The sequence below is a fragment of the Carcharodon carcharias genome, chromosome 2 (genome assembly GCF_017639515.1).
Source record: "Carcharodon carcharias isolate sCarCar2 chromosome 2, sCarCar2.pri, whole genome shotgun sequence".
Taxonomy (NCBI): Eukaryota; Metazoa; Chordata; class Chondrichthyes; order Lamniformes; family Lamnidae; genus Carcharodon; species Carcharodon carcharias.
This window is the reverse complement of record NC_054468.1, coordinates 95,117,807-95,133,989: the sequence shown is the minus strand read 5'-3', so window position 1 is coordinate 95,133,989 and position 16,183 is coordinate 95,117,807. Positions and strand designations below refer to the sequence as shown.

Below are 16,183 nucleotides of genomic sequence, written 5' to 3'. Positions count from 1 at the left end.
CTGTACAAAGATCACATTTCACAATACTGAAAACAAATACAAATTAAACTCAAATATTTAAATATTTCTCAGTTAGAAGGTGCTGGGTAGCCTCCAAATAATATTTCCCACACAGTCCTACCCTTCCCCCAAAACATTTAAAGCTGGGATGAGACAGAACTCTCATTGGCTCTGTTTACTTTCCTCAGCTTTATCCTCCAAAGTTTTCTCAACTCAAGAACTGTTCCTTTAGATTTGGAAAATTATGCATGTCACTCCACTTTTTAAGGAAGGTAAAAGGGAGAAACCAGAGAATTATAGACCAGTAAGCCTAAATATGTTGTCAGGAAAAGGTTAAAGTTTATAATTAAGGATAAGGCAACTGAACACTTCAGGGAGATACCTTACTGAATTTTTTTGAGATGTCAGGTTTCTCTATATCTGATTTGTATGGACTTCCAGAAGGTAATTCCCATAAAAGACATATCTGAAATCAAGTCATAGACTTGAAAGAAAATTACTGACCTGGCTAGGAAATTGGCTGAATGGCAAGTGAGAGTAGGGATAATAGGCAGGTACTCTCATTAGCGTAATGTATCCAGAAAGGTTCTGTGGTGGGGGCCTCAACTATTCACCATTTTTATTAATAATGTGGGGACTGGATAGAAAGCCACATATCCAGGTTTGCCTGACTAGGTGGCATCACAAACACTGGCAGTGGAAGCATAAAATTACAAGGAGATATTGAGAGATTAAGTGAACGGGCAAAACTGTGACAAATGGATTTCAATGTAGGCAAATGTGAGGTCATTCACGTTGAATCTAAAAAAGATAGGATAGGGTACTTTCTAAATGGTGAACAGCTAGAAACATTGGCGGTCCAAAGAGAATTGGGGGTCCTGGTACATTGATTATTAAAATGTCATGACAGTTACAGAAAATAACCAAGGCAGCTAATGAAATGCTGGCCTTTACATGTAGAGCACTAGAATAAACCCCACTGATCAAAACATCCATAACTACCAGCAGGATCAGGGAATTATAATGCTGCTACAGACTGAAACAATTCTTAATTCACCGGCATCCCTCAATTCCAATTCTTTACAGAATAGGTGAGTTGAGTGAAGACCACTGCTTTGGCTATAGCAGTATACCAAAGAAATGTTCTATTGAGCAATCCAAATAGATTATAATGTAGGAAACGTAGCAGCCTATTTCTAAATAAGTTTTGAAAAGCATTTCCACACAAGTACACACACACTCTCTCTGTCCAATATCCTTTGTGCCAGTTTGACACAGTTAATATCAGTACTGGTAAAAAGTTTGTGGGCTCAAGGTCCATAATCAGGGGTTTAGTTTATTATCTAAAGATAGGTTTTCACGACAGTGCAACACCGAGATTGTTGTTCCTTGGAAATGTTAACCAGGGAGGCAAAACATGATTTAAGTATATGTTAAAAAATCCCACATCACTTGCAAAAAAGGGAGTTCTCCTAGTGTCCTGCCAACTCTCCTCCCTTAACCAGCATCAAGTAGCCCGCAGAGCTTCAACAGTATCATCATCATTCTTTTGTACAGCTTGAAGCTGCCCATCAAGGTCAATAGTCTATTATTAAAGAATGCAGCATGCCACCATCACGTTGAACAATGTCCTCAGAAGCGTGTCAAAAACCTAACTACCCCAAGAATCATCCAAAAACAAATCAATTAGTTTTTCATCACACTCTTTGCTGGACACTGCAGTTACAATTCAACAATATTACACTTGAAGAAAAGAATGCCCTGCTTGCAGTGCTATCAGACAATGACATTGTGCCATGGTGCCTGGTATAAAAATAAGGTTGGGTGCATAAACTTAGTTTTAGGCATCTAAAGCTTACCTTTTCTGTCACCTGCTCCGGAATCATACAACATGGCGTTTTGCAAACTGAAGCTCTGAATTTAAACTAGCAGGGTTTTGTGCTGACCTTAAGATAATAAGGCATTTCTACCAACCAAACTGAAGCTCCTTCCATGCTCCTCGAAATATTTCTTTAAACCCAACCACAGATGACCACAGCCAGCTGTACATAAGTATCATTCCTACTTCCTGCCCTCACCATTTCTTGGGGAAAGACCTTCAAGCATTATTGGTTATCTCAGGAGTCAACCCATTACCTATTCACGATCAGATCAGCCACTGTGCCAGCTGGGACTTCCTGAGAGAACTAGTCAGGGATCAAACATGAGATTTTCCTGGTCTGATGGCTGAGTGCCATAGGGAGCAGTTTATCCAACCCATCAGGAAGTCTCTGATGGCAATGTAGCCCAGTGTCTCATCCTTTTGTTGCAGACAACTGAGGGAGACAATTCAGAGTGATAGGGGTCCATTCCAGTATTCCTTGAGGCCACAAGGAGTGAATGGCAAAAGTCACAAAAGGGCAACTTTAAGTTACCATGTGTTTCAGTTAAGCTGAACATCTATACATCAGATCAGACAAGACATGAAAGTAGGGAGTTACTGCTCAAGTAATAGGAAAAAGAACAGCATTAAGCAACTGTGCTTGAATTCATAGGATAATCTTCAAGTTTACCAAAGCTTCACTGCAAAAAACAATGCTGTTTGCAGTGTTATCAGACATTTTGGCATACTCCAAAGTGCTATGTATGTTGGATAATCAATGGTAATTCATTACTATTACACAAGCTGTTAGTTTTGGGTCATCTGTACTTTGTCACCTACCCCTCAAATTGTATAATACAAGCTTGTGAAAATTAGAGCTCTCAGAATTTGAAGTTGGTTGGATTTTTCGTCTTCACACCTTGGACAGGACAATCTTTTGCAATAAGACTTGATTAGACACACAGTGATGGTTCATTAGATTGGTTCCTGGGCTGGGAGTGCTGTCCTATGGTGAGCAAATTGGGCCTATACTCTCTAGAGTTTAGAAGAATGAGAGGTAATCTTATTGAAACATACAAAATTCTGAAGGTTCTTAACAGGGTAGACAGAAATTGTTTCTCCTGGCTGGGGAATCTAGAACTCCTGGGGCACAGCCTCAAGACAAGGGGTCAATCATTTAGGGTTGACACAAGGAGAAATTTCTTCACTCAGATGGTTGTGAATTTTTGGAACTGTCTACTCTGCAGGGTTTTGGCTGCTCCAGTGCTGCGTATGTTCAAGGTGAGATAGGTAGATTTTTGGTTTCTCAGGGAACAGAGAGATATGGGGAGCTAGTGGGAAAGTGGAGTTGAGGCAGAAGATCGACCGTGATCACATTCAATGGCGAGGCAGGCTGGGGAGAGGCCATGAGGTCTACTCCTGTGCCTATGTTCTAACCATTGAGTGAAATTCCTTCTACACTACCTATATGATCAAAATGTCAGATCTCACCCACCTCCTATAAGACTTCAAAACTTTGTCTAAAATATGACCATTTAGCAGCAGGACCCCAATATATAATTTCTCCTTTACTGAAGTCACTTTGAGGTATGGCAGTGGTCGATTAAATTTACAGTGAGTACCACTGCTAAACCACTTTACAAAACTACTATAAGGAACACCACACCACTTCCTATATTCTTTCCCCCCTGCTTATCTACAATTGAGAGGATGAGTTCTTATTCAGTTTCCACACCACTAACTGTGCTGATTTCAATCTAGCCTTTAGCCATGGCTCAGTGGAAAGCACTCTAACCTCCAAGTCAGAGGACGTGGGTTTGAATGCCACTCCAGAGACTTTGATCATATACTCTAGGCCAACAGTCCAGTGCAATACTGCCAGAATACTGCACTGTCAGATAAAACCTTTCGGATAAAACCTTCAACCGCAACAAGTATGCCCTCACTATTGGAGATAAAAGAACCCATGACATTATTCTACGAGTTCTCTCCAGTGTCCTGGCCAATACTTAAATCTCAACCAACATCATGAACAGGCTATCTGCTCATTGTCTTATTAATATTAACGAGATAATATCTTCACAAACTAACTGCCGCATTTCCTACATTACGACAGTGACTATACTTCAGAAATACTAGATTGACTGCAAAGCATTTTGGCACACTCCAAGATCATGAAGGCACAAATACAGTGTAGCTGGCTGGCCATCTGGGCTGACAGCTCAGGAGAAGGACAAAGCAGGCATCTGAAAGGACATGGAAGGAGATGCATATACATTTACAATCATCGAAATCATTGAAAATTTAGGACCGAGGTGGTCATTCAGTCCATTGTATTCATGTCCATTGATAAAGAGCTCTAATCCCACCCTCCTGCATTAAACCCATAACTCACATAACTCATAAGGTCACCGCTCTTCATGTGGACATCCAAGTACCTTTTCTGAAATGTGGTGAGATTTTCTGTCTCTACCACCCTTTCAGGTAGAGAGTTGCAGGAACCTATCACCCTCTGGATGAAAAATGTTTCCTCATCTCTCCTCTAATCCTTCTTCCAATTACTTAAAATCTATGCCTCCTAGCCTGTGACTCCTCTATGGTAAATAACGTCATCCCTATTTATTCTATCTTGTCCCTCAATTTTATACATGTCAATTACAACGCCCCTTAGCCACCTCTGTTCCAAGGCAAACAGTTCATTCTTTCACAAGATGTGGGCATTGCTGGACAGACCAGCACTTGTTGCCCATCCCCAACTGACCTCAAGAAGGTGATGGTGAACCACTTTCTTGAATCGCTGCAGTCCAGTAAACCCCTAGTGCTGGTAGAGAGAGAGTTCCAGTATTTTGGTGCAGCAACAATGAAGAAACAGCGATATGGTTCTAAGTCAGCATGTTATGTGACTTGGAGGGAAACTTGCAGGAGATGGTCTTCCCATGCATCGGCTTTGCTTGTCCTTCGAGGTGCTAGAGGTTGCAGGTTTAGAAAATCCTAAGGAGCCTTGGTAACTTGCTGCAATGCAGCTTGTAGATGGTACATGCTGCTGTCACTGTGCATCGGTGATGGAGGGAGTGAATGTTGAAGGTAAGTGAATCTATCAAGTGGGCAGCTTTGTCCTGGATGTTGTCAAGCTTCCTGAGTGTTGATGGAGTTGCACTTATCCAGGCAAGTGGAGAGTATTCCATCACAGTCTTGACTTGTGCCTTGTAGATGTGGGCAGACTTTGAGGAATCAGGTGGTGAGTAGTCGCCGCAGAATTCCCAGCCTCTGACCTGCTCTCTTGGCACAGTATTTATACGGCTGTCCAATTCAATTTCTGGGCCTTGAATCCAGGTAGAATGCTGATTAGCTATTCTTTTGACCCCAATTACCTAGTGCCACTCCCCATGGCCCTGCTCATTCTTCCTTTACAGGTAATAATCCAATTCCCTCAAATGTCTCAATTGACCCTGCCTCCACCACATTCAGGCAATGCATTCAAAATCCCAACTGCTCACTGCGTGAAAAAACATGTCCTCATGTCACCATTGCTTCTTTTGCCAATAATCTTAAATCTGCGCCCCCTTATTCGCGATCCTTCCACTAATGGGAACAGTTTCCCCCTTTGTTCTCTGTCCAGACCCCTCATGATTTTGAATACCTCTATCAAATCTCCTCTCAACCTTCTCTTCTCCAAGGAAAATAGTCACAACGTCTCCAATCTAGCTACGTAACTGAAGCCCCTCATCCTTGGAACCATTTTTGCAAATCTTCTCTGCACTCTCTCCAACGCCTTGACATCTTTCCTCAAGTCTGGTGCCCAGAACTGGACACAATGCTCCATTTAAGGCCAAACTAGTGTTCTACACGAGTTTAACATAACTTCCTTTACTTTGTACTCTATGCCCCTATTAAAGTCTAGGGCACTGTATGCTTTATTGACCACTCTCTCAAATTGCCCTCCTACCTTCAATGGCTTACACACATACACACCCCCATGCTCCAGCACCCCCTTTAGAATTGTACCCTTTATTTTATATTGTCTCCCTATGTTCTTCCTACCAAAATGAATCGCTTCAAATTTCTTTGCGTAAATTTCATCTTCTCCGCCCATTCCACCAACCTACAACCTTTTTAAGTTCTATACTCTCCTCCTCACTATTCACAATGTTCCAAGTTTCATATAATTTGCAAATTTTGAAATCATACCTATAAACCAAGGTCTAGGTCATTAATTATATCAGGAAAAGCAAGGGTCCTAACACTGACCCATTGGGGACTCAATTATAAGCCTTCCCCCAGCCTGAGAAACAACCATTAACCACTACACTGTTTCTTGTCACTCAATTAATTTCATATCCATGTTACTACTGTCCCTTTTATTCCTGTGATAGAACTTTGCTCACAAGGCTGTTGTGCAACACTTTATCAAATGCCTTTTGGAACCCACATTTTATGTGAAGTTCTTCCCAACATCTGCACTGTTTTCCTTTCACCCATGCTCCCTAGTTCGAGTATCCATAAAATAGCCTTCCAGGTAAGACTGATATTTGCTGTTTAATATCGTAAACTACTTCTACCAAACTCAATTCTTTCAAGTTAAAGAGATCAATCACCTGGCTATCCTTCTAACAATTCTTAGACATTATGGCTTAGCCCTTGAAACTCCACTGTACACCACATTCAGAGCTGGAAGGTTCCAATGCAATAGCCTCCCCCAACTCTATCTGATCCTTAAATTGACAAAATTAAAAAACATTCAAGATGCAGTGGCCCGGAGAGGATCTGACCTGGGTATTCATTATTAAAAAGGTTAGTTTACAAGTTTACATGCTTAAGGTGATGAAGATAGTTAGGCCTTTACAAGATAGGAGCAAGTCACTTTGAATAACAATAAATGGTTTTGTGACTTCCTGAGGTTTACCCACTAGCCAATATGGGTTGAGGAAAGAGGAAGCATTGGTAGTTGGGGGTGAAATCTGCCAGCAAGACCATATAGGAGCCTGAACACACAAAAATAAATGAGCTGCCTGACCAGGCAACTGTATAGTTTTAGCATTGCACACTTCAACACAATGTTCTCTGATGTGACAATGCAATCAAACATTCTAATCACTGTGTTTTTGCCAGTCTAATGATTTAACATGTTCAGTATCAACTGACCATCACAACTAGATTCCTTCCTGCTTAACGTTTAACTCCCGCTGCAGAATTAAATTCACACTGGACTATATAGATGTTCAGGTTCTAATATTGTAGCCACAGATAAAAGTAAAGTGCAATACCTCCAATACAACGGGTAAGAAATACGCCACTGAACATACCTTTTTGAATAGCAAAGATAATTAACTTCATTAAAAATAATGGAAATATGAATCAGCAAATTTAGTTTTATCAGACTAATTTCTAAAACTAATACCACAAATTACCTTTACAAAATTCAAAACTGATACTGGATCACCATCTTCCCAAAGAACTTACTATCTATAGCTTGAGTTATTTGAGTTATCTATTTGTTAATAGGTATTTTTCCAACCTGCATCCCTGCTTTCACTATGGTTCACACTAGTAAATTGGTTCACACACACCAGCTAACCTACAGGTTGCTAACGTTTTTGATGCAAAATCCCAGCTTTGCAATGGTCCCTGGGGTAACAAAAATGCTGTGCAAAACCCAATGGGTGATGCAACGTAAGTAGAGATGGTCAAGTGATGGAGTGGTACAACATTCCAACTCAGGAAATAGTATTTTGCGATACAGCATTGGAGCAACTTGAAGGCATGATTTATGTTAAGTATGGCATGCTTGTGAATTATAGTTTCCAAAACTCCCCACCACTGGGGGTTTTCCTACTGTCATGTCCAGGTCTGGCATTGCTATGATTAGTCAACAACTCCATTATTGCTGTACCAGGATGGTAAATGGTAAACTAGATGGACCTTGGTCTTCTTTTATCATGTAATTCCTAACAGCAGATAAAGGGTGCCCAATTAATATATAGGCAATGTTTTCAATTATTCACAAAAAGCAGCATTTTCTGTACATAAAAATTGGCAAAACCACTCAACTTCCCCTTTGGAAACAAACATTTCTCACCTCTACTTCAACCTGCTCCTGTACATCATCCAATAACTGGACCATAAGCTGGATCCCTCTGCCCCGAGCTTTGAGAGACGATGCCATGGAGAGGCTTTGCCCCGGCTCCAACGTACTAATCGCTGCATGTGTCTGTGCTCCAAGTCGAGCTCCAGGAGTCTGCAACACTCGATATGTTCCTTCCATCTCTTCCATCACTCACCACAGGCAACAGATGTAGTCTAGGAAAGAGAAACTCAGGTTTATATATTTGCTGCCAGATCACAACTTCATTTTAAACCATACAGTAATTTGCTACTTAGGTGCAAAACTGCAATTTCTTCTTCATATTTACTAATATCATACAGCAGCTGACATCAGAGAGGTACACAAAAGTTTCCTTGTGTAAACCATGAAAGCAAACCAATAGTGCATTAAGACTCCTCCAGACCAGCATCAGAAACTGTTCTAACTAATTCTTTTGTCTGTTTACATTTTGACAAAGGAACTGCTTATTAAGCTGAAGGGTTGGTTTGTAAAGTCTGCTCATGTCTGTCTGTTTACTACTATCTCTAGCTATCCAGTCACGTACACAGATTGTGCTACTGTACTTTGTTTGGAGTTAGGGAAAGTCAAGTCATTTAAAAATATTAAAATAGGCATCAGTGAGTGGTACAACAGACTCTTGTAGTAAACAGAAGGGAAGAAAAACAGAGCCAGAGAGATCAGTAGAAAGATAGAAAATAAAGAAACTTGTATTTACATAGCATCTTTCACCTTCTCAGGATAGCCTTAAAAGACATCAGAAGTCACCTGCTCTTCTTCAAACAGTGCCACAAAAATGCTCTGGTGAAGAATTGCTCCTGATGGGTTTTGGAGCAGGGGTGGCAGTCACAGCAACACAGGCAAAGTTTCCAGGATCTGTGCCAGGTTACTTAATCACTGCCAGGAAAGCAGGGGAAATATTGAAACCAAAGACCACATGAGAGGAAAGGCAACTTCTTTAACAGAATGCCTCATTTTATCTCCTTCACAGACACTACTCCCAGCTCCCTAACCTCCAATGTTGACAATCTCTATTCCTTTCTGCTGCTCCAGTCCTCCTCTAAATGCAAGTCTATCTGCTAAACCCCAGGAATCCTCTCTCAACTTTTGCCAAAACCCACATTTCCTGCCCTCATCCAACCTCACCCAGAGCACTGTTCAAAAAAGTAGTCAACTCCATGTCTATCCAATCCCAGAACATTAAGTGCAACATTAAACCAAATGAACCCCACCTTCCCCCAACCACCGTTAACCACCAGTTAATTATGCCTAGCCTACTACCATTTTGATTACAATCTATGTATTTTTTTTTAAAAAAAGGCTGGATAAAATTGAGTAACATAAAGGTACAGGCCACTGATTTAATTTTTGCAGAAATTGTATGGTTCAAAACTAACAAAAGCAGTTCGCTATGCGGTTCTAAATACCAAAATTCCAATATCCAACAACAAAATTGATCGCACCCTCAAAACTGAGCGAGAACAGAGTTGTGTCTTTTTCTAACCAGAAACCTCCAAATGACTCTTGATTATGCCAGCATCCATCAGCTGAAGGTAAGAAGTAATATTCTTTGGACATTCAGGAAATTACAGGATGCGCAGTACATTTATCTATAACAATTAACGTGCTACTATCCGCAGCTCATTTTTTTTGTGCACAGATCTAATGTACTGCTCTAAAATGGTGGAAGTCATCAAGAGCATCGATTGAAATGGTAAACAGCTGCCCTAGGGAAGTGATGAACATTTTTGAAATATCTTAAGTGTTGTTCACTTTTACTGATAACAGAAGAGAGGTGTTCCAATCCATCCACATTGGTGTCCAGATGAGTCACACACTCCGTACTCTGTTACTTCTGAAGTAGAGTCATACAGACTCAAAACGTTAACCCTGTCTTTCTCTCCACAGATGCCGTCAGGCTTGCTGAGTAGGTGTAGCATTTTTGTTTTTGTTTCTATAAATACACTTTCTCCCCCAACATCCCCTCCAAGCCACACACCGTCCTGATTTGGAAATATATCGTCGTTCCTTCACTGCCGCTGGGTCAAAATCATGGAACTCTCTTCCTATCAGTACTGTGGGTGTACCTACACCACGTAGACATGGACTGCAGCTCACCACCACCTTCTCAAGGTCAATAACTGCTGAACTAGCCAGCGACGCCCCCATCTCATGAATTAATTTTTAAAAATACTTGTTGAAAGGTGTAAGTCATTCTGGTTTAAGATTTCCACAAAGGTCCTGCTTCGTGGCACTTTTGAAGTAATGCAGTCAGAGCTGGTGAAAACCAATCACATGATTTCAGAGGTCACTTCATTGACTTCTCTAATTATTTTCTTAGGAGTTACTACAAAGTTTACCCATATCTTCTTGATCCATCCCATACTGACCACAGACAAAAACGGCAAAACCCAACTCCTGCGGTTGTTCCAGTTTTTTTCTAATAAAATTGGTTTGAAACATCCTGGGATATTTTTAATCACTTGCTGGTTTGAACAAAGCAGCACCATTGAGTTTGGAAGTGTGCAGCCACTGCATGTCATTTCTCACCCGTTTGCTGATTATTCCCCAAATGGCATAAAGACTTAAAATGCCAGAAACATTCAGAAAGGCAGGCAGCATGTGTGCAGAGAGAACTAGAATTAACATGTCAGCTCGATGACCTTTCATCAGAACCTATTTTTGATGAAAGGTCATCAATCTGAAGCGTTAACTATTTCTCTCTACAGATGCTGCCCAACCAGATTATTTCCAGAATTTTTTTTGTTTTTATTTCAAATTTCCAGCAACCACAGTATTTTGCTTTTGCATTAATACCGAAGTGACACCATGTTCATTTGCTACTTCAGTTTGTGACTGACCTATTGTCCAAGTAGTGAAAATTCCACACATGTATGGCTCAAATTCAGATATGTGAACTCTTATTATTTGATTTGTCACAAAAATAGCAACGATGGACAATAAATACTGTAAAAGCCTGCCTTAAATAACCAGTGTAGAAAATCCTGTCCTTGTAAGAACCATTATGAGTAGAGAGCACATGCAAATGTGCACATGCAGAAACCTCAGAGTTAAATTATTTTAGGGTTACTGTAGAACATTATTCAAAGTTTTAATTAGGATGGCAAGTATGCATAATTTTAGATGAGTTATAAAATTACACGGCGATAACAATCTGCGAACTCCTGAATATACAAAACATACGGAGCACAGCAGGAACCGACTGCCAGTACAATATCCAAATTATAACAACAGGATACTGCGCAAATTAAAACGTAAAAATTATTTAAATAACATCAACCATTCCCTGTCAGAAATACCCTGAGGCCTAACTTCACTCGGGGGTCATGAGGCTTGAAGTTTGCTACAACGCCAGCACTGCTGTTGTAACAACCTACTAGACCAAGTAACACCACTGAATTAAAAACAAAAAATTGCAGATGCTGGAAATCCAAAACAAAAACAGAATTACCTGGAAAAACTCAGCAGGTCTGGCAGCATCGGCAGAGAAGAAAAAAGTTGACGTTTTGAGTCCTCATGACCCTTCAACAGAACTGAGTAATATTAGGAGAGGGGTGAAATATAAGCTGGTTTAAGGTGAGGGGGGGAGAGAGAGAGCGAGAGAAGTGGGGGGGGGGGGGGGGGGGGGTGTGGTTGGAGGGACAAGCTAATCAGCCTTAAACTAGTTTTTCAGCACCAAGCTTGCTTCATAGAGCATCAGCCAATGATATGCTGTCTCTCATTTATATGAACACAGGCAATGTTCATATAGCTTAACACAGAACTAGAGTTGTGGTCTCACCTTCACTGGTAAAGTCAAAAATATTTATTTTTTAAGTTGATTTTTCACAGTGTTTATTTGTAAAGGGCTTCAGGACTTTTTAGGAAATACTTGCTCCTGGTTAATCCTGAAGATTTGGAGCTGAAACAGAGGTTAGAACCATAGAAAAGTTACGGTGCAGAAAGAGGCCATTCAGCCCATCATGTCTGCACCAGCCAAAGAGAGAAAAAAAGAAACCAGTTGCTCATTTTAATCTCACTTTCCAGCACCTGGTCTGTAGCCATGCAGGTTACAGCACTTCAGATGGGGGTCCAGGTACCTTTTAAATGAGTTGAGCGTTTCAGCCTCAACCAACAACTTCGGCAGTGAATTCCAGATGCCCACCACCCTCTGGGTGAAAAAGTTTTTCCTCATGTCCCCTCTAATCCTTCTACCAATCACCTTAAATCTATGTCCCCTGCTAATTGACCCCTCAGCTGTCTACCCTATCTGGGCCCCTCAATTTTATACACCTCAATTAGGTCGCCCCTTAGCCTCCTCTATTCTAATGAAAACAATCCTAGCCTATCCAATCTCTCCTCATAGCTGCAATTTTCAAGCCCTGGCAGCATTCTTGTAAATCTCCTCTACACTCTCTCCAGTGTGCATATGTCCTCCCTGTAATGTGATGACCAGAGCTGTGCCAGCATTTTATAAAGTTCCATCATTACATCCTTGCTTTTGTATTCAGTACCTCACCCAATAAAGCATTCTATATGCTTCCTTGATCACCTTGTCCACCTGTCCTGCCACCTTCAAGGACCTGGGGACATGCACTCCAAGGACTCTCATTTCCTCAACACCTCTCAATGACTCCCTGTTTATTGAGTCTTACCTTGCTTTGTTTGCCCTCCCCAAATGCATCACCCCTCTTTTCTAGATTGAATTCCATTTGCCACTTCTCTGCCCACTCAAACAAACCATTGATATCTTTCTGTAGTCGACATCCATCCTCTTCACTATCAACCACATGGCCAATTTTTGCATCATCTTCAAATTTCCCAATCATGCCTCCCACATTTCAGGCTAAATCATTAATATATACAATCAATAGCAAGGGCCCCAACACTGAGCCCTGTGAAACACCATTGGAATCTGTTTTCTATTCTCAAAAACATCCATCAACTGTTACCATTTGTGTCTTGTCACCAACCCGCCACCTTCTCCTGTATCTGTTATAACAACGCATCATAAAGTGTTTCACAGGTGCAAACAACATTGAACATCAAACCACAAAAGTGATATTAGGACAAACGATCAAAAGCTTGGTTTAAGAGGTAGGTTTTAAGTTGGAGAGCTTAAGGGAGGGAATTCCTGAATTTACTTCCTAGGCAGCTGAAGGCACAGCCACCAAATGGTGGGACAATAAAAATCAGGGGTGCACAAAAGGCCAGTATAGTGATCCCAGTAGGCTGGAAACGACTACAGAAACAGTGAGGAGTGTGGCCACACAGATCTGAACACAAGGGTAAGAGTGTTAAATGTGAAATACTGCCAGATCAGGAGCCACTGTAGGTCAGTGAGCATAGGGGTGATGTTTGAACAGAACTTGGTGAGAGTCAGAATACAGATAGCAGAGTGCTGGATGAGCTGAAGCTTGAGAGTGGAAGGTGGCAGGCCAGCCAAGTGAGTATTGGAACAAGTCTAGAGATAACATGAGTATAGATGAGGGCATCAACAGTCAATGGCTGATTCAAGGGTGGAGAGAGAAGATATTACAAAGATGAAAGCAGTAGGTTTGGTCTTCCCAGTACGTAACTGCAATACTCATGGATATTAAATAAGGAGAGAGAGATGGAAAGGTTTGTGAAAGGAATTTCAGGTTCTGATGTCTAGACAACTGAAGACACAGCCAACAATGGCAGACGAAGAGAGTGGGAGATGCTCAAGGGGCCAGAGTTAAAGAAGCAAATTCCTGGAAGGGTTGTGGGACTGGAGGTTAAAATGGTATGGAGAGCTGATACCATAAAGATTTTAAACAGAGGGATGAGAATTTTTCAAATTGAATGCTTTGGGGACCAAGAGCCAGTGTAGATCTTCAGTAACAGCAAGGCTGAATGTGCAGGACTTGGTGCTGGATAGGATACAGAGAGCAAGGGTCTGTGCAGGTTGGAGAATGGGATGCAGTCAGGAGATTATTGGAAAAATCAAGTCCAGAGGTAACAAAGACATGGATAGTTTCATCAGAAGATGGACTAAGACAGAGACAGGAATACGATGGTGTCACTCTTCCTAGTGTTTCACTAAAGGAATGGCAGCTCATCTGAAACAGGATGTCAGAAAATAGCCTGCATTACAGAGGTAATGGAGGGATGGAGAGGTGGTGAGGTAAATCTGATTGTTGTCAGCATAGAGGCAGAATCTGGCCCCATATTTTCAGATAGTGGGGCAGAGTGGAGATCAACACACCTTTTCCATTGGGGGAGGATGTAGTGTAGGAACAGTATCAAACACAAAGCTTCATGCAAGAACACTGATCACCCAGCTAGGTGAAGCTGTTTATTTGTGCAAGAACACAAGAACCCAGCTACTCTAGGGGTACATCAAGCCCATCTCCAACCTCCAATGCCGAAGAATAACATGGGCTGCCAGGGAAAGTCCCTGGGACACGTGGACCCAAAAAAGCCACAGAACAACTCAGTCCCCGGGGGCCCGGCCCCTCTCCTCTACCCTTGGGGTTTGGGGGCATCTAGCCTTCTCACCTCTACCTTCCAGAGGGGTGCCCCCTTTCCCCGGCCCACAGGTGGCGCCACCTCTCCCCGGAGCCCCAGCCATCATCCTACCCCGGGCTGCTCCCCTCTCCCCTACCCCTGGCAGTGTCCCCTAACCCAGCCGTGCCTTTGCCCCCCCGACCCCAACGACCCCCAGCCACCACCCTCTCCCCAGTCACCCCAACAGCTCCCCCACCCCTCCCCCAGGGCCACAGCATCCCTCCTACCCCCTGCAGCCCAATTCCCCTCCCCTTGACGCCCCACCTCCCTATCATGGCGTCCCACCCTCTCCCCGGGGGGTGGTCCCCTCCTCTAGCCCCTCTCCCCCTGGGGACGCTGGCAGCTCCACTGCACCCTCTCCCACAGCGACCTCTGCACCCGCTCCCCCGGTAGCCCTCCCCCCACCACCCACCACCGACACCACCACCCCCCCCACCCCACCCCACCGTCACCCCTCACCCTTACTCCCTCACCCCTCACCCTTATCCTTGGGGCCTCTAACGGCCAACCCCTCTCCCACTTGGGGGTCACATGCCCCCACCCCCCTTGGGGCGCCACCAGTCCATTGAGCGCCGGCGGCATCCTCCCTCCTGAGGGCAGTCCCCACCTTCGCCTCCCCCTTGGGGGCCAAGCCCCTCTTCCCCTTGGGGGTCCCCGGCGGACACTCCCTCCCTCCCCACCCCACTCTCCCCCCCCACCCCTGGGAATACTCTCACCTGCTCACCCCCGCCGGAACGTTCTCCCCTCTCGCAACCCCGAAATTCTCTGCCCCCCTCCGCCACCCGCCCGGAATGCTCTCCCTTCGCCCTCCCGCCGCCTCCTACTCACCTCCGCCCTCAGCACCCCTCCGACCACCAGCTCCCCAGGCCCGCCATCTTCCTCGGCAACCGCACCGCTACCTCATTGGCTGTTTGCGGCAGCCGCCGCGCCCAATGGGACCCTGCACAGCACCAGAGCCGTCTATCATTGGCTGGGATGAATCCTTGCCGAGCGTCTATTGGCTGCAACCGTCGGCGAGGTAGATGATTGGTCGCCGTGGCAACTCGCTGCTTTTTACTGGTTGAAAGCGTGACACTGATTGCGGCACCTGAAAGGCTGAGCCGGAGTTAGAGCAGAGTGAGAGAGACCTGGGGAAGAGGGCAAGAGAAAGGTAGACCCAGGGAGATGGACTCCCCACGGGAAAGGGACCCCCAGAGGGTAAGGAGACCCGGTAAGAGGGAAGCCAAGAGGAGAGGGATTCCCAGAGGGTAAGGAGATCTGGTAAGAGGGAGGCCCAGGAGAGAGGGACCCCCAGAGGGTAAGGAGACCTGGTAAGAGGGAGGCCCAGGAGAGAGGGACCCCCAGAGGGTAAGGAGACCTGGTAAGAGGGAGGCCCTGGGGAGAGGGACCCCCAGAGGGTAAGGAGACCTGGTAACTCTTTCGAGTACAAACCCATTTCCATCTGTTTCAGATGAAGTTACATTGTTTCATAGTTTGCTATTGTGAGATTTGAACTCTTAATCTTGGGGTTACAAACCCAGTACCATAACCACTTGGCAGAGGGTAAGGAGACCTGATAAGAGGGAGGCCCAGGGGAGTGGGACCAGGATACAAAGACCCAGTAGGTGGCACTAAGGGAAGATATGAGGGTACAGAGACCCAGGGAGAGAGACTAGAGAAGTGGAACTCAGAGTACCAAGACTGAGCAGGAG

General features: G+C 43.7%; 1 protein-coding gene across 5 annotated transcripts in view; it reads right to left on the bottom strand.

Annotated features, from left to right (window-relative positions):
• farp2 (FERM, RhoGEF and pleckstrin domain protein 2) overlaps positions 1-15,386 on the bottom strand; it is a 192,420-nt gene extending 177,034 nt beyond the window's left edge. For all 5 annotated transcript variants that reach the window (XM_041211675.1, XM_041211657.1, XM_041211665.1 and 2 more), the window contains exons 1-2: positions 15,321-15,386; positions 7,938-8,158 (exon numbers count right to left, since the gene is read on the bottom strand). In XM_041211675.1, the coding sequence (XP_041067609.1) occupies positions 7,938-8,132 (195 nt within the window). In that variant the 5' untranslated portion in view covers positions 8,133-8,158; positions 15,321-15,386. The remainder of the gene's footprint in view (positions 1-7,937; positions 8,159-15,320) is intronic.
• Between the last annotated feature and the right edge of the window lie 797 nt (positions 15,387-16,183).